The sequence below is a fragment of the Equus caballus genome, chromosome 1 (genome assembly GCF_041296265.1).
Source record: "Equus caballus isolate H_3958 breed thoroughbred chromosome 1, TB-T2T, whole genome shotgun sequence".
In the NCBI taxonomy this organism is placed as follows: domain Eukaryota; kingdom Metazoa; phylum Chordata; class Mammalia; order Perissodactyla; family Equidae; genus Equus; species Equus caballus.
The window spans coordinates 87,634,734-87,660,345 of record NC_091684.1 but is presented as its reverse complement, the minus strand read 5'-3'; the positions used below and the strand labels follow the sequence as shown (position 1 = coordinate 87,660,345).

The 25,612-nt window shown below is 40.9% G+C and overlaps 2 protein-coding genes across 13 annotated transcripts in view; one reads left to right on the top strand and one right to left on the bottom strand.

Annotated features, from left to right (window-relative positions):
* Positions 1 to 7,147, bottom strand: part of ARID4B (AT-rich interaction domain 4B) — a 149,037-nt gene extending 141,890 nt beyond the window's left edge. For 6 of the 9 annotated variants that reach the window (XR_011423758.1, XR_011423752.1, XR_011423759.1 and 3 more), the window contains exons 1-2: positions 6,677 to 7,126; positions 5,825 to 5,879 (exon numbers count right to left, since the gene is read on the bottom strand). Coding sequence is in view for 6 of the 9 variants with exons in the window: in XM_023647120.2 (XP_023502888.1) it covers positions 5,825 to 5,830 (6 nt within the window). In the remaining 3 variants the exon portion in view is untranslated. Of the gene's footprint in view, positions 1 to 5,824; positions 5,880 to 6,676 lie in introns of all 9 variants that reach the window. The other 3 variants (XM_023647124.2, XM_070228987.1, XM_070229005.1) reach the window with 1 other exon arrangement.
* Positions 7,148 to 7,390: 243 nt separating this feature from the next.
* GGPS1 (geranylgeranyl diphosphate synthase 1) lies at positions 7,391 to 20,445 on the top strand. Of its 4 annotated transcripts, none has more exons than XM_070229039.1 (5): positions 7,454 to 7,676; positions 12,238 to 12,330; positions 13,790 to 13,866; positions 17,044 to 17,113; positions 17,355 to 20,445. In XM_070229039.1, exons 3-5 carry the CDS (start codon positions 13,814 to 13,816, stop codon positions 18,111 to 18,113), a joined length of 882 nt encoding a protein of 293 aa, XP_070085140.1. In that variant the 5' UTR covers positions 7,454 to 7,676; positions 12,238 to 12,330; positions 13,790 to 13,813; the 3' UTR covers positions 18,114 to 20,445. The 4 variants fall into 4 exon arrangements, with proteins under 4 accessions (XP_023502928.1, XP_070085140.1, XP_070085136.1 ...); XM_070229035.1 differs by lacking the exons at positions 7,454 to 7,676; positions 13,790 to 13,866 and adding exons at positions 7,699 to 7,781; positions 8,244 to 8,348 and having other exon boundaries at positions 17,043 to 17,113; XM_070229040.1 differs by lacking the exon at positions 7,454 to 7,676 and adding an exon at positions 7,835 to 8,348.
* The last annotated feature ends 5,167 nt before the right edge of the window (positions 20,446 to 25,612 follow it).

The following is a 25,612-nucleotide window of genomic DNA, read 5'->3' as shown; positions in this document are numbered from 1 at the left end:
TGTTCACTGATATATCCTAAAAAATAAGAACAGAGACTAGCACATAAGCATTCAATAAACACTGAAAGAATTTTTAAAATGTCCAACTCCTTGGTGGCCACTTGCCACAATGACACAAAATATCTGAAGTTAAACACTCAGCTCTCAACAGGGTTACCACAGACAGTATTACTATGCTAAAAACTGAAAAGTCCACTCCTATGATCCAAGAAAATTGAAAACATATGTTCACACAAAAGCTTGTACATAAATGTTCATAGCAGCATTATTCATAATAGGCAAAAAGTAGAAACAATTCACATGTCCAACAACTAATAAATGGATTAACGAAATGTGGTATATCCATAAAATGAAATATGACTGAGCAATAAAAAGAAATGAAGTACTAACACATGCTACAAAATGAACCTTGAAAATATTCTGCTAAGTGAAAGAAGTCAGATACAAAAGGTCACATATTGTATGATTCCAGTGATAGGAAACGTCCAGAATAGGCAAATCCTTAAGACAGAAAGGAGATAAGTGATTGCCAGGGGAGGGACAGAGGGAAGGGAGAATAGGGAGTGACTGCTAATGGGTACAGGGTTTCTTTTGGGGAAGGTGAAAATGTCCTAGAGTTAGATAGTAGTGATGGATGCACAATCTTGTCAAAATACTACGAAATACTGAATTGTACACTTTAAAAGGGTGAATTTTATCTCATTTTCTAAACTTCAAAAACAAAAAAAACCAGAAAAGACTGCTCAGTGGTCACTGCTCACTAATAACGGAAGGCTAAGAGTTGGAATGCCTTCTTGGCTGTACTCAGTTCTAAAAATCCCATCCACCAACTAATCACAGCACAAAGATTCTTAAAAGAGGAGGGGAGCGTCTCATCATTTGTATGTAGCAGCAAGCAGAACTTTCATACCACATTCAATCCATTCAAACTCTATCACCCGAATCTTCAACACAACCACTTCTCACACCTGGTCCACCACCATCTCTCACCAGAACCAACCTGGTAGCCTTGCAACTGATCTCCTTATTTCCACTTTTGCTTCCTTACAGTCCATTCTCTACACAGTAGTTATTGTTCTTTTTTGAAAAAGTATATCAGATCACTTCACTGTCTTACTCAAGACCCTTCAATGACTTCCTAACACACTCAGATTTTACTTTGTCCTTACTATGGCCAAAAAGGCCCCATATCGTACTGGCCCTTGTGACTTCTCTAGCCTCATCTCCTACCACTCGAGCCCTAAAGGTCTTCTTCCTGTTCCCCAAATGTGCCAAGGTCAAACAGGCCAAACACATTTTTCCTCAGAGCATTTGCACTTGTATTTTGTGCCTGGGATGTAAGAAGAGCTTCTCCAGATAACTGAATGGCTCACTATATCACTTGTTTCACATGATACTTAAATGTCATCTCCTCAAACAAGCCCTTCATTACATCTAATCTAAGGTAACACCCTGTCACTCTAACCTCTTACTCTGATTCTGCTTTATTTCTCTTCCTAGAACTTCTCACATTTTTCTTGCTTGATGTCTGCCTACCCTAATAGAAAGTGAACTCCAAGAGGGTAAGAACTCTTGTTCTGTTCATTGCTGTATCCTCAATACTTAGAACTATGTCTGGTACAAGGAAGGTATCCAATGACTGAATTTACAGGCTGAGTTAGGAAAAACAGATTCTTCAGTGAAATATGCATTCATCTAGCATACTTTTTTAAACTACAATAAGCAAAAAATCAGCAATTTGGACAGAAAAGAAGTCAGTATTTTACAAAATTAACTGTTCATCAAAAAGACCAAAAATTTATAGAACAAAATACACTTGCCATGTTATGAATCGAAATTCCTTCAAATGTTATAGTTAAATGTTAACTATGAAGTTAACATTCACAATGGATTAACCAAGCCTCTGATTCTCTTCATCCTGCCTGCTCTTATATCCTAATTAGTAGATCCACTTGGATGTGGATCTCCTACAGGTCCCTTAAATGCTCAAAACTCTATTCACCTTTACTCCAATGACAACACACTTCAAATGACAACATCCATCTCATGTCCCAAGACAGAAACCTCCACCTTCCTCCTAGCCCGGGGAGAGTTACTAGGTCCTAAATTCTACTTCCTAGATATCTCAGATCTATCCCCTGTGCTCCACTCCCATTGCATTAGTTCCAGGCCCTTACTCACTTCTCACTTGGACATCTTACCCATAATCTCCAGACCTTTCATTCAGATCTCCCTTTTGATGTATTCACTACAAGATTACCAAAGTGATCTCTCTAAAATACAAATCCAACTTCTTTACCCCTTCTTAAAAACCTTCAGTGGTTCCATGTAGCTTTCCAGAAAAATTTCAACTCCCTAACTTATTAGCCTCATCTCCCATCACTGCCCTCCTAATCCCATCCCAAACACATTATGCTCTAAATTAACCCAGCCACAGTGAACTACTTAGTTTCCAAATATATCATCTTCTATTTTCTTATTTTCCAGTATGGTGTTCCGTCTGTCTGAAACATTCTTTTCTACCCTTCTTTGCCTAGTGAAAGCTTTAACTCAGCTTAGATGTCAATTCCACCAGAGAACTTTCCATGGCTCTCTGATTTAGATGTCTTCTTCTGTCCTTCCAGAGCACTTACCACAATTACTGTATGTAGCAATCAATACTCTTACAATTCAATATGCACTATGTTTTGCTTTATTTTTCTGTGTCTTCTACTAAATTGTGAGCTCCTTGCAAGCAGGTCTGATAGCTCATTCACCTTCATTCTATATTGCCTGACACATGGAAGGGGTTGTTGTTAAATGAATGATTTATGTAAGAGGGGAAGAAGGAAGGAAGAAAGAAGGGGAAACGGAGAGAGAGGAAGAGGAAAGGTAGGGAGGTTGGGAAGGAAAGGAAGAAGGGAAAGAGAGAGGAGGGGAGTCAGGAAAAGGAAGGGGGAAGGGTCGGGGGAGAGGGAATGAGAACAAGCACACAAGCAAAGGTCATTAGAAAAGGCATTTGTAATCTATTCTTTTTATGTGGTCTAAGCTGGTGATTACTGAAGAGAGAATGCTACATCTGAAAAAGGCCATCTCTCCAGATTCTAAACACAAACACCTAAATCACTTATCCATGAAAGATTCTGAAATATCTAGCCCACCCAGCCCGTTTAACTTCAAAATTTACTGCAGTGTAATGAGAAATGTTAATAACATGCACAATACAGAAGCAGGGAAAAAGTTTTAGTTAGGAAAAAAAGTAGGAAATGAATCTGATGTAATTAAAATTAAGTCTTATCACAATTATTTGTAAACTTTAATTGATCACTTCCAGATAATGTGCTATCACTGACATTGAAAGGTCTATGAAAAGTATGAAAAATAAATCCAACATAACATCAACATCATGATCTACGTTAAAGCACAAAACTGCTTTCGTGTTATAGTCATATTTCTCAAAAACACACTGGGCAAAAATATTACAAGACAGGGTATACTGTCAGTAAAGAGGCTTTACTTATTTAAATAAATTCTTGCAGGTAATACTACAGGAAAATTGCTTCTGAAACATATAACTTAAAAAGATATATATTTTTTTCTTTATTTGGGGATTTAAAGCAACAACCAAAAAAGTATTAGTAAACAACTCTTTCAATTACCTCAACACACTGTCACTTAACAAAATCTACAAATTTTTTGTGACTCACAAGACAGATAATACAAACTTAAAAGCTAGCTTCAAAGTACAAATGTGTTTGGTAAGACCCAACAAATGGCATGAACCCTCCTACAGCTCAGTTGTCATTACAATATAGAAATTGGGAACACACACACACAATAATTAAGCCCAATATAATCAATACAAAATACTTTTTGAATTGTAATTTTGTTAAAGCAAAATACCACTCATGATCAGCCTCCTCTCAACCTTCACCACATAAGAATTTAGGTTGTAAGAAATAAGCTAAGTTTTTAGTACTATTAATTACTAGTAGATTTGCAAAGAGAAGACTTACTATATTTACAATAACAGGAAGTTCTTTTTGTATAAAATTAGAAATTTATTTTAATAACTTTCCTTTTAATAATACTGTATCTTTTTTTTAAAAGCAGTAATAATGGAAATGCTGAGCACTTAAAATTAGTAGTTCTAAAATGATACCAAAAAATTTGCATTTGCCTAGTACTATGAAACTTATAAGGCTAAAGTTTCCAACGTACTTTCATTTTTTAAACAGACAAGTTGAAAACAAAAAGAGAAAGGAAAGGAGGAAAGAAAAGAAAAATATTTTAAATGTAAAGGACCTTCAACTTACTACATTTCTTTTAACCAAACATTAACAGAGTACCTATATTGCACCATGCACTACATTGGGAACTATGACAGATTACAACATTTATTCCAAACTAAATTCTGTATTATTCAGCTTCTGAATTCATTATATATTATTCAACTCAACACTTTTCTTAAGAAATTCTTGTTCCAACCCCAAGGAAGATACACTGTTTCTCATAATAAATTCACTTGTCACTGTTTTACACAGGTCACAGGTGTTGCTGCTAGCATCTGTGACTAACAAAAGGGGTTCGTTTATGAAACATTTCTGATTATTTTTTCATTTATGTGAAGGTGAGATACAAATTTAGCAGATATAAAGTGTTTCAGGTAGCAGATTATAGCACCTCGAACTCAAGAAGAAAAAGAACTAAAAGATCTGGACTAAACTGAATTACCTTGTATAGCTGAAAAAATATTTAAGTAGCCACAGCTTTTACTTTCTTCCATAAACACAAGCATTACAAATTTTAATTTGAATGCAGTACTGTAAAAGCAGTCTTCACTCTGAACAGAAACACATTTTCTTAAAAACAATTTAAGGGACTGTCCAAAGTAGATGACATTTACACTTTAACATGCTATCTGTTGCATTTCTGTACTTGTGAACACACACTACCCTTTTCAAGCTCTTCTGAATATGTAAGGGGTGAAAAATATCTGCTAGTCTCCAAGTTCCACCAGTTGAATCTAGACATTTCAGATATCGAAGGCTTTTTATTCTAGAGTGTGTTAAAAAATGACAGCATTCAATTACATATTCTCTAAAGTAAACAAAAAAACCTGTGTTTTTATTGCTAAATTTCTTCCACCAATTAAGCAAATCGTACTTTCTAGACAACATCCTACATTCAGTTAACGTGTTTACATTTGAGAGGAACCTGGCCATCGATTTTCCACATCGGTTTTATCACAATGCAGTACAGCATCTGACAATCTACAGACCAAATGGGTCAATAAACAAAAAATAAACCATATAACCCTAAATCCCTGGAAATAGAAAGAACAACTGCTCTGAGTTGTGTAAAGATCATCAAAATTCTCTTTAAAAATCTTTCATTAAGATTATTCTCACGGTTACTCAAATACGTTTTCTGCTATAAATTCGCAGTACCGTTCACACAATAAATGAGATTTTCATCAGTGTAACCGATAGAACTACAATACAGTTCAGTTTCTAGAGTCAGATTACTTGACCTGCTTTTTCTGTTTTACCTTTTAAAACACTTGAATTCATGCAGCTATTCCTATCATTCCCTGCAAAAAGAGACTATAAATGGGAGAATCATCCTCAGCGAGCTACCTATCCTCTAAGTGGCTCCAAGTCCAGCAAAGCCCGCGGACATCCTCGCCAGCTGACCCCCATCGTCTCTGAGGAAGGGCTCGGGCACCAAGCCACCAAACACACCTTCTTCGGCAAAACTAGGAGGCCCCACACACGACCTCGATCAAAGCCCCACTTCCTGAATTCTAGAAGCCCAAAGGTTCGTTTTCCGTAGGCAATCTTACCTTCATGATGATTCTGGGACCGCGATCCCCTCGAAAACACCAGATTCACCTGCACCTGGAGGGAAAACAAAAGACACCGAGTCAACACCACAGGCACCCCTCTGCACCGGCGGAGGCGGAGGGAACCCAGCGAAGCCTGAACCCCGAAAGGGCCATAGAAGGCGTCAGTCCCCCAACCATGAAACGCCGATTCGGGGCTCCCTCTGGCCTCGCCATCCCCGCAAACCCAGAAACAGCTCGGCAGCTTCCCGTCCCCATTGTCGGGACCCGACGGAGTTTCCCGTCTCCGACAATGACGCCATTTCTGTCAGCGAAGAAACTCACAACAAGCCCGGGGTCCGGCGCGGGGCCGCCCGCCCTCCCCGCCGGCCGAGCCGGTCCGAGCTGAAGGGCCGCAGCCCCGCGTCCGAGCGGGCGCAGGCCCGGCCTCGAGGAGCCCGGCGGGGCCGCAGGGGCCCAGAGGCCGAGGGCCGCGGGCAGGACCGACCCTCCGCAGAGCCTCTGCCCGCGTCCCGTTCCGAGGCGGAGACCAGACAAGTGGGAGCCGGAGCCGCGGCCGCCCGGTCACGGGGACAGCGAGAGGACCGAGGGACCAGGAGGCGGCACAGCCCCCCCGCGTCGGCCCGGGCCCCCCACCGCGGCCGAGGGCCGCTGAAGCGCTGAGTGTGCGGCCGCCAGGCTGGGGGCGACTCGGAGTCGGCAACTGCGGGGGGGGCAGGGGCTCCCGGGAGGCCCTGAAATCGGGCGCCGGCGAGACCACCGTAGCGATCTTCCCCTGCTCCTTGGCCGGGCCCAGCGACTCCCAAAAGGACCCCCTCACGAGACCGCGAGAGCCTCAGAAAATTCCCCTACCTTCCTCGGAGGCGAGCTCTGACCCTGGCACGTCCAGAGTCCCCTCCCCTGCTCCCCCCCAAAACCAGCAGGCCCGGGGGAGAGATGGGGGAAGAAGGGCGGCGGGTCCAGCGGTTGCTGAAGCTGAAGCTCCGGCTCCTCCTCCTCCCGCGGCGGCGACTGGTACCTTTGTTTGGCGGCCGCTCGGGCTCCCTCGCTGGGGGGAGGGGGGACGACGAAAAATCCCTCCCGGACTGGAGGTCCGGGCCCCTAGTCGCGCTGCCCTCCAGAGGACGGCGGCGACAGACCCTCTGCGGCTCCCTCCGGGCAAAGGTCCAGGCGGTGGCCGTGGCGGCGGCAAGCTTAAGCTCAAGAGTCTCCCTCCGCTCCAGCACCCGAGCTCCTCACTCCGGACTCGACTGACGGGCAAACATCGCTTCCCCCCCAACCCAAGTCCCCCCCTTTCCCTCTTTCTCCCCTCCCCTAGATTTTTTCCCCTCCCCTACCTCTTTCCCGGATGGCCTCTTAGACGACCTTGGATTGGTTCGAGTTCTCTAGAACCCGCCTCCACCCTGTCCTTATTGGTCCCCTGGATACAAACAACGACGCCATTTTCCCACCAGTTCTATGGAAACAGAAAGTTACGCCTCAAAGCTTCCCGGGAAGTGTAGTCCAGCCTCTGGGGCCAATGCGCAAGCTCTTGCCCAAGAGAACTGCAAGACCCGCAATGCCCCGCGCCTACGAGAACCGGGAGGGGGAGGGGGAAGGGGCGGGGCGACAAAGCGGTGAGGAGGCGGCAACGACGCCTGCGCAGTGTGACCGGGATGGCGCATTTTCTTGCACCGAGTAATGCGGTGTCGCTGGTGGCTGAGGAGGGCGGAGAGTTCTGTGGTGAAGAAGGGGGAGGGATTCATGTAGGCATCACGGAGGGCCTTGGTCTGAACTATAGAGGGGGAAGTTGATGTTGGGTACTGCTACTCCCGGACCGGCGGCGTGAAATTTGTGATATCATCGTTAAACCGTGAGTGGCTGTGGTGGGAGCTAGGGGAACCCGGATGGCGGGGGGGGGGGGGGGGGGGGGGGGGGATGCTAGGAGGCGGAGCCGAGAGGAAAGAAAGAAAGGAGGGTGAGGACCCGGATGCTGAACCGGATTGTGTATGAATTTTCCATCCTCTCGCTAGAGAAGGGGAGGAGCAGTAGGCGACTGAGCGGGGCGGAAGGGGGCATCTGAGCCGAGAGGAAGCAGGAACCTCGCCGACCCTGCGAGCTCTGCCAGCAGAGTAGACGTTTGAAGCTCTTCTGCCAAGCCCCAGTGGAAAATCAGCCTCGGAGTTATTTAAATCCCCTGCTGTAGCTCTCAGGCAGTTTTCTTCAGACCCATCATCTCCCTGAGTTTGAGTGGAAGGAGTTACTCTGCGCTTACATTCACATGTCTTTATTTAGCAATTCTGAAACCAGACCCTTCCCTTAAAAAAAAATACTTTGCATGTCATTTTCACTTTCTATATGCAAGTGTGCGCCCTGGTTTCATCCTCTGGTGCGTTCGAAGGCACTTTCCAATCGGTCGTTCATTCGGTCCCTCACTTAGTTGTGGAAAAACGAGTACGGCCCCAGCCTTGGTGAAGCTAAGCCTAGTGAGACAGATGGATCTTAAATAAAATGGACACAGAAGCGAGCGTGAAATTCAGCAGTGGTGAGTGCTACGAAGGGGGAGTTAGCTGGTGGGAGGAGAAGTCGAAATGGGGAATTTGGCTTCGGGAGATAAGGCTCTCCCGAGCAAGCGAGGGTCGAGCTCAGAGAGGGAGGGTTAGCGGGAGTTAACCGAGGAGAGAAGATTCCAGACAGAAAGAATGACAACGCGTTGGAAAGCCTGGTGTCAAGAGGGAGCTTTTAAAGGATGAGGAGCTGAGGCTGGGCGTGGGGGCCGCCGAACCTTCTATGCCTTGTTAAGGAGTTTAGTTTCAAGTCTGAGAACAGTGGGATATCTTCGAGGGTTCTCAGTCGGAAGGGAGGTAGGGTTAGATTTGAATTTCGCAAAGATCACCCTGGCGGAAGAGAAGAGGACTAGGTTAGAGGGGCGAAGGCAGGGAGCCCAACCGGGTTACTGCAGCAGTGGTCTACACCGAGGAGGGAGTCTATTTTTGTATCCGTATTCATCCATCCATTGTTTGAACTAATTTAAGGCAATTTTCCAGTTTGAAAGTGAGTAGCTTCAGACTAGCAGAGGCATTCTGTAGTTGTTACTCAATCTGAAAACAAATGAGTAGGGTTTGTGTAACACACTAATGCCTCTTTGCGTTTCAGTCTAATACATGACAGCTGAAATTTCCAGCTGGGATCAACTGAGGTCCTTGGAGTTTTTACAAAAAGGCAGGTCAGAGTATATGCCACAGGGTGTAGAACCCCTTAGACTCTTAAAAAGACGTGAAACGGGTTGGGTTTCAATACCTAGAAAAATTGAGGTTCCTGTGTTTTCCCACGGTTGAGAATATTTGTGTATGAGCGCTCTCTGAAAAAGGAACATTAATTGACTTATTTGTTGAGTGAATATTCTTAAACTTACGTGAGTGAGCAAAGGAAAGATTAATTTTTAAAAATTCATAACTAATATTTTAAGTAGAAAAATAACTTGAGGGGCCGGCCTGGTGGCACAGTGGTTAGGTTCGCACATTCTGCTTCGGGGGCCTGGGGTTCACCCATTCAAATCCGGGTATGGACATGGCACCGCTTGGCACGCCATGCTGTGGTAGGCGTCCCACATAGAAAGTAGAGGAACATGGGCACGGATGTTAGCTCAGGGCCAGTCTTCTTCAGCAAAAAGAGGAGGATTGGCAGTAGTTAGCTCAGTGCTAATCTTCCTCAAAAAAAATAAATAAATAACTTCACCCAAAGCACTAAGAATTGAAACGAGTTAACTCTGATTTCTGTACGACAGAGTATACTTGTTACTGATCCAGACAGACAAGAGAAAATTCTTGAAAGTTGGTCTCACTGGTTGTTTAAGTGAGATGTGTTCTGGAGGCTGTGAAAAAGATAAAGATGATTTTTGCTCTCAACCTAGTTGGGAAGAGATGGCTACTAACTGGTTTAAATAGAGAAGTGTGTAAGAAATGGATTTTTTTGATTCTTTAATTCTGTTCAATAATAATCTTATGTGCTCATTAATGTAGGGTGATTGTTCTTCCTGCATGTCAGCTTCCTTCTTCTAATTTCTTGAGTACATGAAGTTTTGTTTGGTTTTTTTTTTTTGAGGAAGATTAACCCTGAGCTAACTACTGCCGGTCCTCCTCTTTTTGCTGAGGAAGACTGGCCCTGAGGTAACATCCGTGCCCGACTTCTTCTACTTTATACGTGGGACGCCTATCACAGCATGGCATGCCAAGCAGTGCCATGTCTGCACCCAGATCCAAACCAGCAAATCCCGGGCTGCCAAAGTGGAACGTGTGCACTTAACCGCTGCGCCACCGGGCTGGCCCCTTTAATTTCTTGAAAATGAGCTAACCTATGTCAAAATTTAAACAGTAGGGTAATAGGTTACCAAGCTAGTATTTGGATTATTTCAAAATATTTTCTGAACTTTTTCATTGTTGGTCAAGGCAGATGTAGAAATTTTCTATATGGAATGTTTCTCTTTGAATTTTTATTGCTAAGATGATTTCCTTTGGTGGAATGCTAATTTTTTATAATTGTTTCACCTAGAAGCTCAAGAGTAGGCTACAAAAAACACACTTTTCAATCCTTTAGCCTCATGACCTTAGAAACCAAATCATTGTCCTAAGAAGCAAAAGAAAACAGACAGTTGAGAAACCTAAAATGTGCCAAAGGTGTCAGAGCAATTGGAAGACTTCTCATATGAGAATAAATAGAAGTAGCAATATATGTTTACAAAGAAACAAAGTAGAGATTCAACGGTGAGGGAGAATTCCAGGAAGAGAAGACCATGAGTGATATTCTAGGAACTATTGAAGTAAATATAAAATTCAGAACAATAAATCACCACAGGGGAATATTTTGAATAGTAATACCTGCATTCAAATTAATGGTTGTCTCAACTTAAACCAGAATTTCTCAAATGGATTGATTGTAGAGAAAATACAAGAGAAGAGTTTTCTCCTTAAATTTTAAATATGTAAAACATCTCACTGCTCATACAAGTAAGTACGTTTACTAATTTATGTAATCAATCAAATATAGAAGTATCTAATTCTTTGTATTTGTTTTAAATTGATTTGATGTCAACATTTTAAGCCTTTTATGGTTGAGTAAAATTAGAAAGGCTTAATATAATAATAGTTTAATATAATAATGGTATAATAGTTTTATAACTAAGGAAACCACTTAAAATCCAGATGAACATTTTGACCAATGTAATCACTTGAATGGAAGACTCCTTTCTTGTGTGTGAGGAAGATTGGCCCTGAGCTAACATCTGTGCCAGTGTTCCTCTATTTTGTATGTGGGATGCCACCGAAGCATGGCTTGATGAGTGGTGTTTAGGTCCATGCACAGGATCCAAACTGGTAAAGCCTGGACCACCAAAGCAGGGTACACAAACTTAACCACTGCACCACCAAGCCGGCCCTGGAAGACTCCTTTTTTAATGAGATATAGTTTACTTATCCCATAGTTCACCCATTTAAAGTATACATTTAGGGGGCGGGCCTGGTGGCACAGCAGTTAAATGCACACGTTCCACTTCTCGGCGGCCTGGGGGTTTGCTGGTTCGGATCCCAGGTGTGGACATGGCACTGCTTGGCACGCCATGCTGTGGTAGGCGTCCCACATAGAAAGTAGAGGAACATGGGCATGGATGTTAGCTCAGGGCCAGGCTTCCTCAACAAAAAGAGAAGGACTGGCAGTAGTTAGCTCAGGGCTAATCTTCCTCAAAAAAAGTGTTTTTTTTTAAATAAAGTATACATTTGGTGGGTTTTAGTACATTCGTAGGGTTGTGCAACCATCTCCACGATCTAATTTTAGAACATTTTGATCCCCCCAAAAAGAAACACCGTACTCATTAGCAGTTGCTCTTTATTCCTCCCACCCCAGTCTTAGGCAATCATTAATCTACTTTCTGTCTCTTAGATTTGCCTATTCTGAACATTTCATATAAATGCAATCATGCAATATGTGGTCTTGTATGACTGGCTTCTTTCACTAAGCAAAATGTTTTCAAGATTTTGTATGGGTAGAATTTTCTTTTAAGATGAAAATGAGGGCCAGTCCAGTGATGCAGCGGTTAAGTGAGCACCTTGTGCTTCAGCAGCCCAGGGTTCACTGGTTCGGATCCCGAGTGCGGACATGGCACCACTTGTTAAGCCATGCTGCGGCAGGCATCCCACATAGAAAGTAGAGGAAGATGGGCACTGATGTTAGCTCAGGGCCAGTCTTCCTCAGCAAAAAGAGAAGATTGGCGGCAGATGTTAGCTCAGGGCTAATCTTCCTCAAAAAGAAAAAAAAAAAAAAAAAAAGATGAAAATGAAAGTCTACCTTTACAAAAACCCCTTGAGATACAAATTCCTTTGCTGTTTGACGCTCAAAGATAATTTAATTGATGATCATCTTTATGTTTCTTTTTTTAACAGATCAGCTTTGAAATTTAAAAACAATGGAGAAAACTCAAGAAACGGTCCAAAGAATTCTTCTAGAACCCTACGAGTACTTACTTCAGTTACCAGGTAACAGTTCAGCTACAGTCCATTTAGGATGGTTTTTATAGAGTAGCGGTCATTCATATGTTAGCGTACAGAAGCGGTTAGACTTGCTAGCCCTTGAGATTTTAAGGTGTTACGTATGAGAAAAATGATAAATAGAGCTTTATAGTTTTTTGTTCTTTTTTTTTTTTTTGAGGAAGATTACCTCTGAGCTAACATCTGCCAATCCTCCTTTTTTGCTGAGGAAGAGTGGCCCTCAGCTGACATCCATGCCCATCTTTCTCTACTTTATGTGTGGGACGCCTGTCCAAACGGGTGAACCCCCAGCTGCCGAAGCAGAACGTGTGCACTTAACCGCTGCATCACCGGGCCAGCCCCAAGTTTTTTATTCTTAAAAAACATTTTTTAAGGGGACATTTTTGAGGCCTCCTTTACAAAAATATCCAATTATATGACATACCTAACAAAATAAAAGTACTAAAAACATTTGAGTACCTCATTGGAGGTTTTATTCTTTATGGATGCCACACATTCCTGTTCCCTACTGTTTAGCTATTAGGGAAAGTTATGACAATTTGTGCAACATGAAAAAGATTCACTTACCTTTCACATGTAAGTTTTACCTTCAATGTTCATGTTTTCCACCATCACATACATACTGCGTTTCTTACACTACTAGTTTCTTTTAGAGCCAAATTGTAATGCATCTTTTTTTTTTAAACATTTTATTTTTCCTTTTTCTCCCAAATCCCCCCAGTACATGGTTGTATATTTTAGTTGTGGGTCCTTCTAGTTGTGGCACGTGGGAAGCCACCTCAGCATGGCTTGATGAGTGCTGCCATGTCCACGCCCAGGATCCGAACCGGGGAAACCCTGGGCCACTGAGGCGAAGCGCTGAAACTGAACCACTCGGCCACAGGGCGGGCCCTTGCACTGCATCTTAATCACGTTACTTAGAAGCATAGCCCACATTATTTCTGTATAAAGATGGGTTACCTGGACATGGCTTCCTACAGTAATACCTGCCTAATCATGTGCATGTGTATGTGCATGTTTTGTTTAATTTTGCTATTCTTTTAACTTTATCTGGAAAATGATAATGGCAAGTAGAAACTTAAACATATAATAAGTGTGGGTTCTTGTAATGAAAATTCACTAATAAACCAGTTACATGGAACTTCGAATGCTCTTTCTCATAGAAATAATATAAAAGGAACAAGTTGACAACCATAAAAAGCTTTTTAGCCCATAATGTGACTAAATTATGGTCTAATGATGTTCTCAACTCAATCACAATAAACATTTTTTTTTCTATTCTAAAGTGCACACCTTTCTTTATGAGCACGCCTCAAAGTTAATACGTGCTGTTCTCTTCTTCATGAGCCTGGGGAGGATAAATATGGTTATCACAAGCCAGAAGAGTGATAACTCCCTACCTACACCTCGGAAATAATCATGATTAGTGTCATTTCTATTCTGGCAGACCCTAACGGAGACATACCTGCTAATGTCAATGCCTCAAAAGGATGGAGGGAAGACAGACATGGAGAAGGCAAAAGGAAAGTTTCCTCCTGTTTTAAGGAAAAGCCGAGAGACTGCTTTTGAGTGACATTTATTCAGCAACTAGTAACTTCACTTATTTCAGAGTCTCCCATTGAGAAACATAGCACTGTTTCTCCTGCACTGTACCCTTCTCTTGCTGGACTTCTTTTATAACAAGTTGGCAAACACTGGCTGGAACTGGGCTGCCATAAAACATGCCAGTTATCGGTGTTGGCGAGAGTCTAGTGAGCATCTCCCACTCCCCACGACTGTGCAAAGCAAGGACTGCCTGTAGTTACATTTTAACCATAATGCTTATCTATGTTACGCACTTCTCTAACCTTTTTTTAATCCTTATTATCTGGAAATTATATTTTAAGCTATTAGATAACATATTTAAAACTCTCATTAGGTATCTCACCTTTTTTTAATCGAATATATTCTTGCATCCATGATAAACTGTAACCTCAAAAGATTTTCCTAAAGAAATAGGAAATTGCATTATATGTAGTAAACCTATTTTTCATAGAGAGCTTCAGAGTTACTAAAGTGACTTAAAGGTGTGCCAGACCATTTTTTCTGTTGTGAAGTTGCTCTTGCTAATAAAAGATTATAATTTTTTTTTTTTAAGATTTTATTTTTCCTTTTTCTCCCCAAAGCCCCCCAGTACATAGTTGTACATTTTTTAGTTGTGGGTCCTTCTAGTTGTGTCATGTGGGACACCGCCTCAGCGTGGCCTGATGAGCGGTGCCATGTCCGCGCCCAGGATCCAAAGCAACGAAACCTGGGGCCTCCGAAGTGGAGTGCGTGAACTTAACCACTGGGCCACAGGGCCAGGCCCCTATAATTAATTTATTGATAGTAGGATTTTCTGAAATTAGTGAGGTAAATGACTCTGTTTATGTTTGTTTGCCCTTGTGTAAATCCCCAGACCTTTGCAGTAGGAGGTGGAGGGGTGGGGTTGAGAGTGGAGCAAGAGGGACTGCAGAAAAGGAGTCAGCAATGTTAAGTAAAGTCTTAAAGAGAAAACAGTAATTATTGTTTGTTTGTTTTAATTTTGAGGGGTCTCTGTGGCTAGCCTCTGTTAGAAACTGTTTGGGGACTTAAAAGTGTCAAGCCATACCCTAGAATCTGGTTAGAGGACAAAATATTAAAACTGCCATACCTGTAAGTTAAGCCATTTACGTACTGTTTTCTACATACATTCTGAAGTGAAAGGAAAAAGGTGGTCCACATCCTTTCTCTGTATTCTGCATCTTCTAAACTTATGTTTTAAAGTAATATGGGTTACTTTGCACCGTTGTGCATTCTAAGTATCGCCTAGATTGACATTTGTTAAACTCGAAAGTAGATCAAAAATATAAAGTATGTAATTGCTACCCAGACCATGTTCACCCTAAGGTTTAGTAGACAGAAGATACTGCTTCTCCAACCCTGAGAGAGCTTTCTCTTTTAGAATTCTCACAGAAAGTGAAACTTTGTCCCATTTGGTGTATGATGAGAGTTTGTGTATTCATTTGTTTGGGTGATTGGTGCAGAGAAAACATCTGATAGGACTTAGAACGGAAAAGTACTGTTTTTGTTTACTGAAACTTTTTATGTAACTATTTTCCTGAAACTTAATCTGAAATTAGGATGTTACTGTGCATTCACTTTAGCAGGAAGCCTGTAGGATAGTCTTATTAAATGAACCGGTTGTGGTTTTTATCTACCATTCCTTTATATTGGGCTAAAACAACTTCTAATGGTAAGTACCATCTAAAGACCTCTCTTGAGTTTTCCATGTAAGAAAGAGATAATATTGAAAATCTAATGGCCCTAGTCAAAATAAAGAGATTAATTTTTGACTAAACTTGGAATGTTAGAAGGGAATACTGGGGCTGGCCTGGTGTCACAGTGGTTAAGTTCACACGTTCTGCTTCTCAGCAGCCAGGGGTTTGCCGGTTCGGATCCCAGGTGCAGATATGGCACCACTTGGCACGCCGTGCTGTGGTAGGCGTCCCACATACAAAGTAGAGGAAGATGGGCATGGATGTTAGCTCTGGGCCAGTGTTCCTCAGCAAAAAGAGGAGGACTGGCAGTAGTTAGCTCAGGGCTAATCTTCCTTGAAAAAAAAAAAAAAGGGAATACTGCAAGGTATGGTAATCTCACTTTTTGATAGGAAAGAAGCAATGCTGTCCAGTCTCTAAAACCTTAATTTAAAGGAATGGTAGATAATCCTAAGAGGTAATTTTATGAGCTAATTCAATAGCAAAGTACATTTCGTTGAAAACACCTATGGTTCTCTGCAATGGACAGTGCTAATTAGCTGCCACTAACTAGACTGGCTTCCTTTTCAAAAAAGGAATGAATGAGGGGCCAGCCCAGTGGTGTAGTGGTTAAGTCCACACGCTCAGCTTCGATGGCCCAGGGTTCGCCAGTTCACATGCCGTGCGTGGACCTATGCACCGCTTATCAAACTGTGCTGTGGCAGGCATCCCGCATAGAAAGTAGAGGAAGATGAGCACAGATATTAGCTCAGGGCCAGTCTTCCTTAGCAAAAAGAGGAGGATTGGCAGTGGATATTAGCTCAGGGCTAATCTTCCTCAAAAAACAAACAAAAAAAGCATTAACGAGATCATAATCTCTAAAAAGCGCATTCCATTCCAAAGTTGTTGATACAAGTTAAGATGAAAGGAGTGGGCTTACTAGTGGGCCACTTGGAGTGCTTTAGAATCTCTTCTACCTGCCGTCATTTTATTCTATTTTTAGTTATTTATTTATTTTTAAAGATTTTATTTTTCCTTTTTCTCCCAAAGCCCCCCAGTACATAGTTCTGTATTTTTAGTTGTGGGTCCTTCTAGTTGTGGCATGTGGGACACTGCATCAGCGTGGCCTGACAAGCGGTGCCATGTCCACGCCCAGGATCCGAACCAGCGAAACCCTGGGCTGCCGAAGCAGAGCACGCAAACTTAACCACTCGGCCACGGGGCGGGCCCATGCCTGCCATAATTTTGAAAGGTTGTGCGTTTTGGGATATGAATTTCAGCAGAGCGGGGCGGTATGGGTCCAGCAGTGGAAGGCAAGCTGTGCAGTAGTAATAGCTTGATGGGGCTGGTTTTATCAAGTCTGATCAGTTTTAGAGAAAGTTTCTGAATGTGTTTCTTATAATTAAAATATTAATTTTATTGCCAAGTTTTATTCCTTAATTGCAGGTAAACAAGTGAGAACCAAACTTTCACAGGCATTTAATCATTGGCTAAAAGTTCCAGAAGACAAGCTACAGGTATTTAGGCAATTCTAACCTTGTTCTTAATCCCCAAGAAGTTAATAGACATCATGTCAAAAATACTCCTAGCTCTTAATTCTGTTTAATGCTCATGCAGTATATCATTTTATATTGAGGTTGCTAAATAATTATTAGTTGTGAAAATTCCTGAGACTCTCCTAATCTGTTAATGTAATTAATTATAAGCTATTTTGAATAGTTCAAATAACATGAAATTTTTAATTATCTTTTTTGTTAGATTATCATTGAAGTGACAGAAATGTTACATAATGCCAGTTTACTCATCGATGATATTGAAGACAACTCAAAACTCCGACGTGGCTTTCCAGTGGCACACAGCATCTATGGAATTCCATCTGTCATCAATTCTGCCAATTACGTATATTTTCTTGGCCTAGAGAAAGTCTTAACCCTTGAGCACCCGGATGCAGTAAAGCTTTTCACCCGCCAGCTTTTGGAACTCCATCAGGGCCAAGGCCTAGATATTTATTGGAGGGATAATTACACCTGTCCCACTGAAGAAGAATATAAAGCTATGGTGCTGCAAAAGACAGGTGGACTGTTTGGATTAGCAGTGGGTCTCATGCAGTTGTTCTCTGATTACAAAGAAGATTTAAAGCCACTGCTTAATACACTTGGTCTCTTTTTTCAAATTAGGGATGATTACGCTAATCTACACTCCAAAGAATATAGCGAAAACAAAAGCTTTTGTGAAGATTTAACAGAGGGAAAGTTCTCATTTCCTACTATTCATGCTATTTGGTCAAGGCCTGAAAGCACCCAGGTGCAGAATATCTTGCGCCAGAGAACCGAAAACATAGATATTAAAAAATACTGTGTACATTATCTCGAGAACGTAGGTTCTTTTGACTACACTCGGAATACTCTTAAAGAGCTTGAATCTAAAGCCTATAAACAAATTGATGCACGTGGTGGGAACCCTGAGCTAGTAGCTCTAATAAAGCACTTAAGTAAAATGTTCAAAGAAGAGAATTAATAGTATTAAGCCATTCTTGATTAGGCCTGATAGCTTATACTTGATTTTTTTTTTTTGTCTTTTAGCCTGTCACCTTTTTAAAAATTTGGACCAAGCTGTTAGTCTCCAAAAACTGAGTGAATAGGGATGATATGAGTGAGATTGTTTCAACTTGGAGCCCCTCTCTACGGATAATCATTATAGTACAAAGTTGAAGGAATCAAGAGGAGCCACATTTGAATAGGTCTAATTTGAATGTCAGAATGTGCTCTATTGGGACCTTGTAGCCAGCTCTGCCACGAATGTTCTCTTGATTCTGTCAATAAAGAAGACATCAGCTTCCAGGAATTTTTATCAAGATGCTTCCTTTTTTTTTTTTTTTTAAGGAAGATTAGCCCTGAGCTAACTGCTGCCAGTCCTCTTTTTGCTGAGGAAGACTGGCCCTGAGCTAACATCTGTGCCCATCTTCCTCTGCTTTATATGTGGGACACCTGCCACAGCATGGCTTGCCAAGCAGTACCATGTCCACATCTGGGATCTGACCCAGCAAACCCCGGGCCACCGAAGCAGAACGGGAGCACTTAACTGGTGCGCCACCAGGCTGGCCCCTCAAGACACTTCTTAACTGTAGTATATGAGCACTTCCCAATTCATTCTCCCCCAGTTCCAAGCCAGTAACTGCTTGGACCAGTTTCTGTAGCTAACTGGCTCAAAGACAACAGGAACTCCTCTTTCTTCCTAAATGTCTCTGCTTAGAACGTCTCAGTCTCCTCCCTGGAAAATCCCTCTGTAAAGTCTTCCATGGGAAGGCTGACAGCAATAAGCAGTAAGCACTCATCCTTCTTCTTATCCCATTCCTTTTTTCCTTCCTCCCTACCTGGGAAATTCTGCTCTTTAGCCAAAGTCTCTACTTAATGAAATTTTCGCGCTAGCCCAAATTCTTTCTTTTGTCCTTTGTTATAACGTAACTTATGCCCCCAAAACTGATTAGTATCTGAGTACAGCAGTGTCTTTAAATTGGGAAGAAAAATGAGGTATATAGAAAAAGTATTTTATGAAGGAGTATTTAGACCTTTTTGTATTTTCCCATCAATAGTAGTAAAAATCATAAAAGAGCTGTTTGCTCACCTCAAGTACAAAAGCAGGGGGAAATGCCCTTTTCTTTCCCACCCACATGACTACTGCCTTTAAAGGCAGTTCGTGCTTGAATGGAAAGGGAAGTAGGCATCTTTAATCTCTATGATTAAAGAAAAGAAAAGTGTTAACTGGAGAATTCATACTTGACTGACAAGTAGCCAAAAGCTATACTATCAGGCACAATTAACTTTATGGTTCCTTAACCGGACTCTATACCTTTTGTTTAATTTCCAGCCCCAAGCCCCTGGAGCCGTCTATGGCTACAGTAAAAGTGTTGGAGATAGGAAAGAAAAGAGAGTGACCCTGATTTCCTGTATTAGGTGTGTTGCTGACGTCCCAAAATGAAAGTTTATTTTTCAGCAACATTGCATTTGGCTTGATGGATTCTATAATATGTTGTCTGAGATCTAATCACTGTATACTTGGATGCGAAATTCTCACCGAAGCACTCAACCTAAACCTTTTTCAAGTTGGGTACTGCTTTTAGTAACTTTCAAAATTCTTTGAATCTTCCATTTTAATTGATAGAAGGAAACCTCATTAAATCATGGATATTTGTGCTACACTATAGAAATTTGAACTTTCTGTTTCTAAATGCCTAACTTTAAAAAAAAAGCTTAATGAGCCAGCCCTGATGGCCTAGTGGTGAAAGTTCAGTGTGCTTTGCTTCGCTGGTCTTGGTTTGGTTCCTGGCTGCAGAACCACACCACTTGTCTGTCAGTAGCCATGCTGTGGCAGCAGCTCATATGGAAGAATTAGAAGGACCTACAACTAGAATATACAACTATGTGCTGGAGCTTTGGGGAGGGAGGAAAAAGAAAAAGAAGAAGATTGGCAACAGATGTTAGCTCAGAGCTAAAGTTTCCCAGCAAAAAAAAAAAAAAAAAGCTTAATAATTATTCAGAAAGATCTAATGCTATCTATATAGACAGAAATTAAAATATTTACCTTTAAGTATAAAGATTGCTTAAATACGTTATTCCTTACCTAATCAAATTAATTTTGGCTATTCATGATTATTTTGATCATTTTTATCTTGCCTTTGTCATTGATGGAAACGCTTGACATTCAATTGGGGACTCATAAAGAGTCATTTTATTCATTGAATAATCAAAAATTTATTTTTTCACTTAAACTATAATCACAGTTGTTAATACAGACGAAAACCAGAATATGATGAGTAGTTTAAATCTAATAAAATCTATTAATCTATCTACTGAGGTTTAAGCTGTAGTCATTTTTTTTCTGCCTAAAGGACTGTCTTATGGTAATCCAAGTAAAAATTCAATTTTACCATTTAGAAGACCTGTAATTTTAAAACATTTATTTTCACATTTTCTAGTCTGAAGCTTCAAAAGACAAGTTGATTTTATTTGTCAAAATCAAAAGAATGAAGGCTAGTTATGTTGCTATAAATCACTTTGTGACCTCAGCAAGATTTTAAATCCTCCAGCTCTTCTCTATTCCACTCTGTCAACTTCCTTGACTTCCTTCCCTTTCTACCTTATACCTTATAATCATTCACTACGGGAGGCTTTCAAGAGCTTTCTCAGATCAGTTTCCTCAGGCCCCTCTCACCCTGCCAGTTCCCAATCCTGAATGAATCCCGCCATCCACGTTCTTTGCTCGTCCCGTCCCGTGTTGCTGAGCGCTGCTGGGGAATGTTTTCAGAACTGTTGTAGCTGTTGCAAGTTAACATATTAGAGCCTCAATAGTCCTTTTATTTTTCATCTAATCCTGATGAAGTTTTCAAACTTGTCAATCTAACGTCCATTGCTTCTCCTCCACTCTTCTCCCCTTAAGTGTAAACTCTCCTAACTTTCCTCCCCTCTACTTTAGGTCTGTCTTCAAATAGTCTGCCTTTCATCTCAAGAAAAGTCGTTTGTCCTCCTGCCCTAGGCCAAACAAACTCTCGTGTTCTTGATTCCCTCCCTTTCTGCCTCTTGAGGGCTTTATTCCATCCCCTGCCTTATATCCTCAAGATTTATCCATTGGCTCTTGTAATCAGTATACTAAGGGGAAGGAAATGTACATTGATGAAACACCTATTAGTTACCAGATGTTTTATGTTTTATCTTCAAGCTTTTACTGAGCAGAGCCAGGACCTTGAATACAGGTCAAAGTTCTTTGTTCTGTACAGTCAGACTCCCATTATTTTTCTTTTTTTTTGAGGAAGATTAGCCCTGCGCTAACTACTGCCAATCTTCCTCTCTTTGCTGAGGAAGACTGGCCCTGAGCTAACATCCATGCCCATCTTCCTCTATTTTTATGCGTGGGACACCTACCACAGCATGGCTCTTGCCAAGTGGTGCCATGTCCACACCTGGGATCCGAACCAGCGAACCCCGGGCTGCTGAGAAGCGAAACATGCGAACTTAACTGCTGCACCACTGGGCTGGCCCCAAGACTCCCATTCTGTACGTACACTTAAATGTGTTTAAAACTTTGGAAAGCACTGGTCTATTGTGATAACATACTAAACAGTTTCCTTGCTCTAATCTCTCCCCGCTCCAATATATGCTTCACACTCCAACCAAAGTTGTCTTTCCAAAGCACAAATCTGATTGTCATTCCCATGTTTTAAATTCTCTTTGAATCCCCAATCCTGCCACCTGTAAATTCCTTGGCATACATTATATATAAGGCTTTCCAAAATCTGACCTCCAAGCTACCTTGACTATTTCCTAACACTCTTCTCTTCACATACCTTATACCCTGCCATAAAATAGTGTTCGTCATTACTGAGACAGTCTATTCTATTCATTTAATTAATTTAGAGTACTCCTTGAGTACCTATTGTGCTAGATCTTTTGCTAGGCTTTGGCGATATAGGAATGATAGACACTATCCCTTAACTCGTGATGTTTCTGAAATGGAGACTGGTAAGGAAATAGCCAATTATTAAAGAGTATCATTAGTGTTGGAATCAGGACCCCTAATTTACTTGTCTGCCTCTCCCATTGTATTGGAAACTCATTAAGGGCAAGCACTGACTTATTCACCCTTGTAGTCTCAGTAGCACTTAATAAATATTTATGAGTGAATAAATCTACTTGAAATTAATCTCCCACCTCTCAAGGGTTCCGTTAAATATAATGTATGTGAAAAGATATCATAAACTTCAAATGTTAGCGTTTATGTTAATGTGGTTCTTCTACCTCTAATTCTCTAATGATTCTTATTCAACATTCTGTTCCCTTCTGAAAGCACTCTTAGACTGTTTACTCTTAAGTTGTGTCCATAATTACCATTATATTAAAAACCTAACCTCAAATTCAAGTCCTGAATCTTACTGCCTGTTCACCCAAGTTTTCTGTTGTCACCTTGAAATTAACATAATTAAAACCAACTTACACCTCCCTTCATATCCCTCTACCAATCCAAATAATAGAATGAAACCACTTCTACCTCTGCCTTTCCTTTCACCATTGTCATTCTTCAAATGATCCAGGAGTGTGTCTTTGATTTATTTCTTACCCTTGCCTCCTGTATCTCTGCAGTCCTCCCAAATCCTTAGATCTGTCCTTTGAGATGTTTCTTATCTGTCCCTTACTTTCCATTTTCACTGTTAGTAGAACAGGCTCTATTGTCGTATGTGCAGGGATGATACTTGGTGGTTGACTAACAGAAAGACTCGCGATAATGGACCCCACAGTAATGTGAGTTCAGATATAATGCAGTTGGCATTTGGCTCTCCAAACCCCCAACACCTCCAGTTGGCTAACTGCAGACTTGCTCTGGTTATTTCACTAATCGTGTAATGATGCAACCTCACATTTTATGTGATTGAATATATTGGACCTTATGAGTGGTATGGCATAGTTTTGCTATACTCTGTACTGGTTGGCAAAGAACCTAATAAGTAAGTGCAATAAGCAATAATATTAGTAATATAAATTTCAATATTAACCCATTAGTTCAAGTTAATTGTGTAGAGTGTTTCATGACCATTGATTATGGGGTGTCCGGTCACGGAAATATCAGAAGCATTTGTAGCACTACCTGCCATGTGATGTGCATTCTTTATAAAGCACTCTATGCTTTAGGAGAATAACCAATTTGTTACCTTTGAATTACATTTGTCACTTCGTGAAGAAAGAAAAATATATCTGGAGATCTGAGAATTGGTGTAATGAATAATGGAAGATATTTGGACCTCAGTAGCCAAGGTAGTACTAATGGTAAGCTGCAAAAGTAATTTGTAAATCTTACCAAGACTTGTAAAGTCACTTAATAGAAATTGTAAAATGGGGGGCTGGCCCCGTGGCCGAGTGGTTAAGTTCGCGCACTCCGCTGCTGGCGGCCCAGTGTTTCGTTAGTTCGAATCCTGGGCGCGGACATGGCACTGCTCATCAGACCACGCTGAGGCAGCGTCCCACATGCCACAACTAGAAGAACCCACAACGAAGAATACACAACTATGTACCGGGCGGCGTTGGGGAGAAAAAGGAAAAAATAAAATCTTAAAAAAAAAAAAAAAGAAATTGTGAAATGGGAATAGTTAAACATTTGAAAAGTAAAAGTTTAAAGAGATTTAGATTTAATAAATGATATTCTAACAGTTGTCAATATTTTACAAGAAAGAAAGAATTTATTAAAGCTGGCAGATTAAGTCAATTAACCATAAAAAATTAGACACATAAAACTAAGTAAAGGAAAATGAAAATGAAACAGAAGGTTATTGGAACAAATAATGGTGTGCCCTTTGAAACAAAACAGTAGCAATTCCAAGAGACACACTAATAGATTTTTCCAGTAAGTTTTATGAAAATACATTTGTGATTTAATAACAAGTGAAAATATAATAATTTTTTTAAGTTTGTTCAGTTTATTGAATCCTCAAACTTCTTGGCCAATTAAAGTTTGCAAAGCTCTGAATTGAAGATGAACAAAAATAAAATTGCATCATTCACTAAGTGACTTAGCACTAAAGATATAAAATATATATAATTTTAGACAGTATTATAAGGTTTAGAAAAAATTTGAGTATGATTGCTGATAGTTTGGAGGAGGCCAAGAGAGGATTGACCACCATGAAGAATGTCATTAATATTAAGAGAAATTCTCAATTTATAGAAACCACAAGTCACCTATGACTATCAATTTAATGAAGAAGTTGTTGGAAGAATTTATTGCAGTTTACCATGTTATATCATGGCTCAGACAGGTTTATCATTTAACTAGTGACTGCTGCAACAAACAAAGTATCAAACCAATAATTTCCTCCTGGCTTGGAATATCATTGCGTATATGGATAGTCAATGTCACATTACTTGTTTTCCTGGAATCCCTTCTCTTCTTTCAGCCCAGGTTGCACACAACTGCCAAATTAATCTTAATTATTTCCTTTCATTTTATGCCTCTGTTCAAAAATCATTTCCTTATGGCGTAAACACTTGAGTGTCATAGTCAAGGCTCTCTGTAATCTGCTTCCCTTCTTATCTCCCACCATCCCTTTACTTCACCTCAGTACACCCATTCGTGCTCACCAATACATTATCCGCAGTCCCACTTTCATGCATGTACTCATATACTTGTTTCTGAAATGTTCCCCTGCCACCCGTCAAACTTGCTCTCTCTCTAAAGTCTAACTTAAAGTTGTATTTCCTTGCCGAAGACTTTTTTCCCAAATCAAAATGTCTTTATAATAATAGTAGCAATGTAACTAAAAGAAACAAACCACTTCTTCCACCCAGATAGAAAATGAGTGAGAGAATGGACTTTAGCTAAGTATTTACTAGAAACCTTACAAAGCAAAGCTTAAATATGGCCTTTAGTTAACTGAAGTAATAAGTAGCCGTTAAAAGACATATGACTGACTCAAAAAAGAGTCTTTTTGTTCTTCCCAGCAGACCTATTGATCTCTGACAGTGAGGTGCTGACTCCATTGTGAGGCAGCTGGAAAACATTTCTTTAGTAGGGATTTATAACTTTCTCCAACTTGAATAATGTACCATGTCCTTTGAAAGAAAAACAATTACCCTGGACCTCTACTGGTGTCCTAGCTTACTTTTGTTATACTGTTATTTACATATGTAGAATAAAACAAAGCATAAGTTCCTATAGGGGACACCTTTGTTTATTGGCCATTCTCCCATGCTAGTTCTTACTAATCACCTTCCTGTTTCCTCTTGGTGAATTACCTTTCCAAGTTGTATACAACCATGGTATCCTGCCTTCCCATATAGAAGCCAAAGGATCCCAGGAGGTGGTTGTATCCTTCCTCTCACTGCCTGCTACAGTCGAAGGGTGATGCATGAGCTAATCTTGAGCAGTTGGATTCTGTCTCCAGGGAGATTCTTGAGTGAAGAAAAGTATTAGAGTCCACTCATCTGGTAGCAGACTCTGACCAAACAGCTTAATAGTGCTTGCAGTTTGGGCTC

What these genes read in the sequence shown, in the direction of transcription:
- GGPS1 (XM_023647160.2), top strand. Translation starts at nt 12,261, where the DNA reads ATGGAGAAAACTCAAGAAACGGTCCAAAGAATTCTTCTAGAACCCTAC. An exon ending in GTACTTACTTCAGTTACCAG is followed by an intron (nt 12,331 to 17,042) that starts GTAACAGTTCAG and finishes CCTTAATTGCAG; the next exon opens with GTAAACAAGTGAGAACCAAA. An exon ending in TTCCAGAAGACAAGCTACAG is followed by an intron (nt 17,114 to 17,354) that starts GTATTTAGGCAA and finishes CTTTTTTGTTAG; the next exon opens with ATTATCATTGAAGTGACAGA.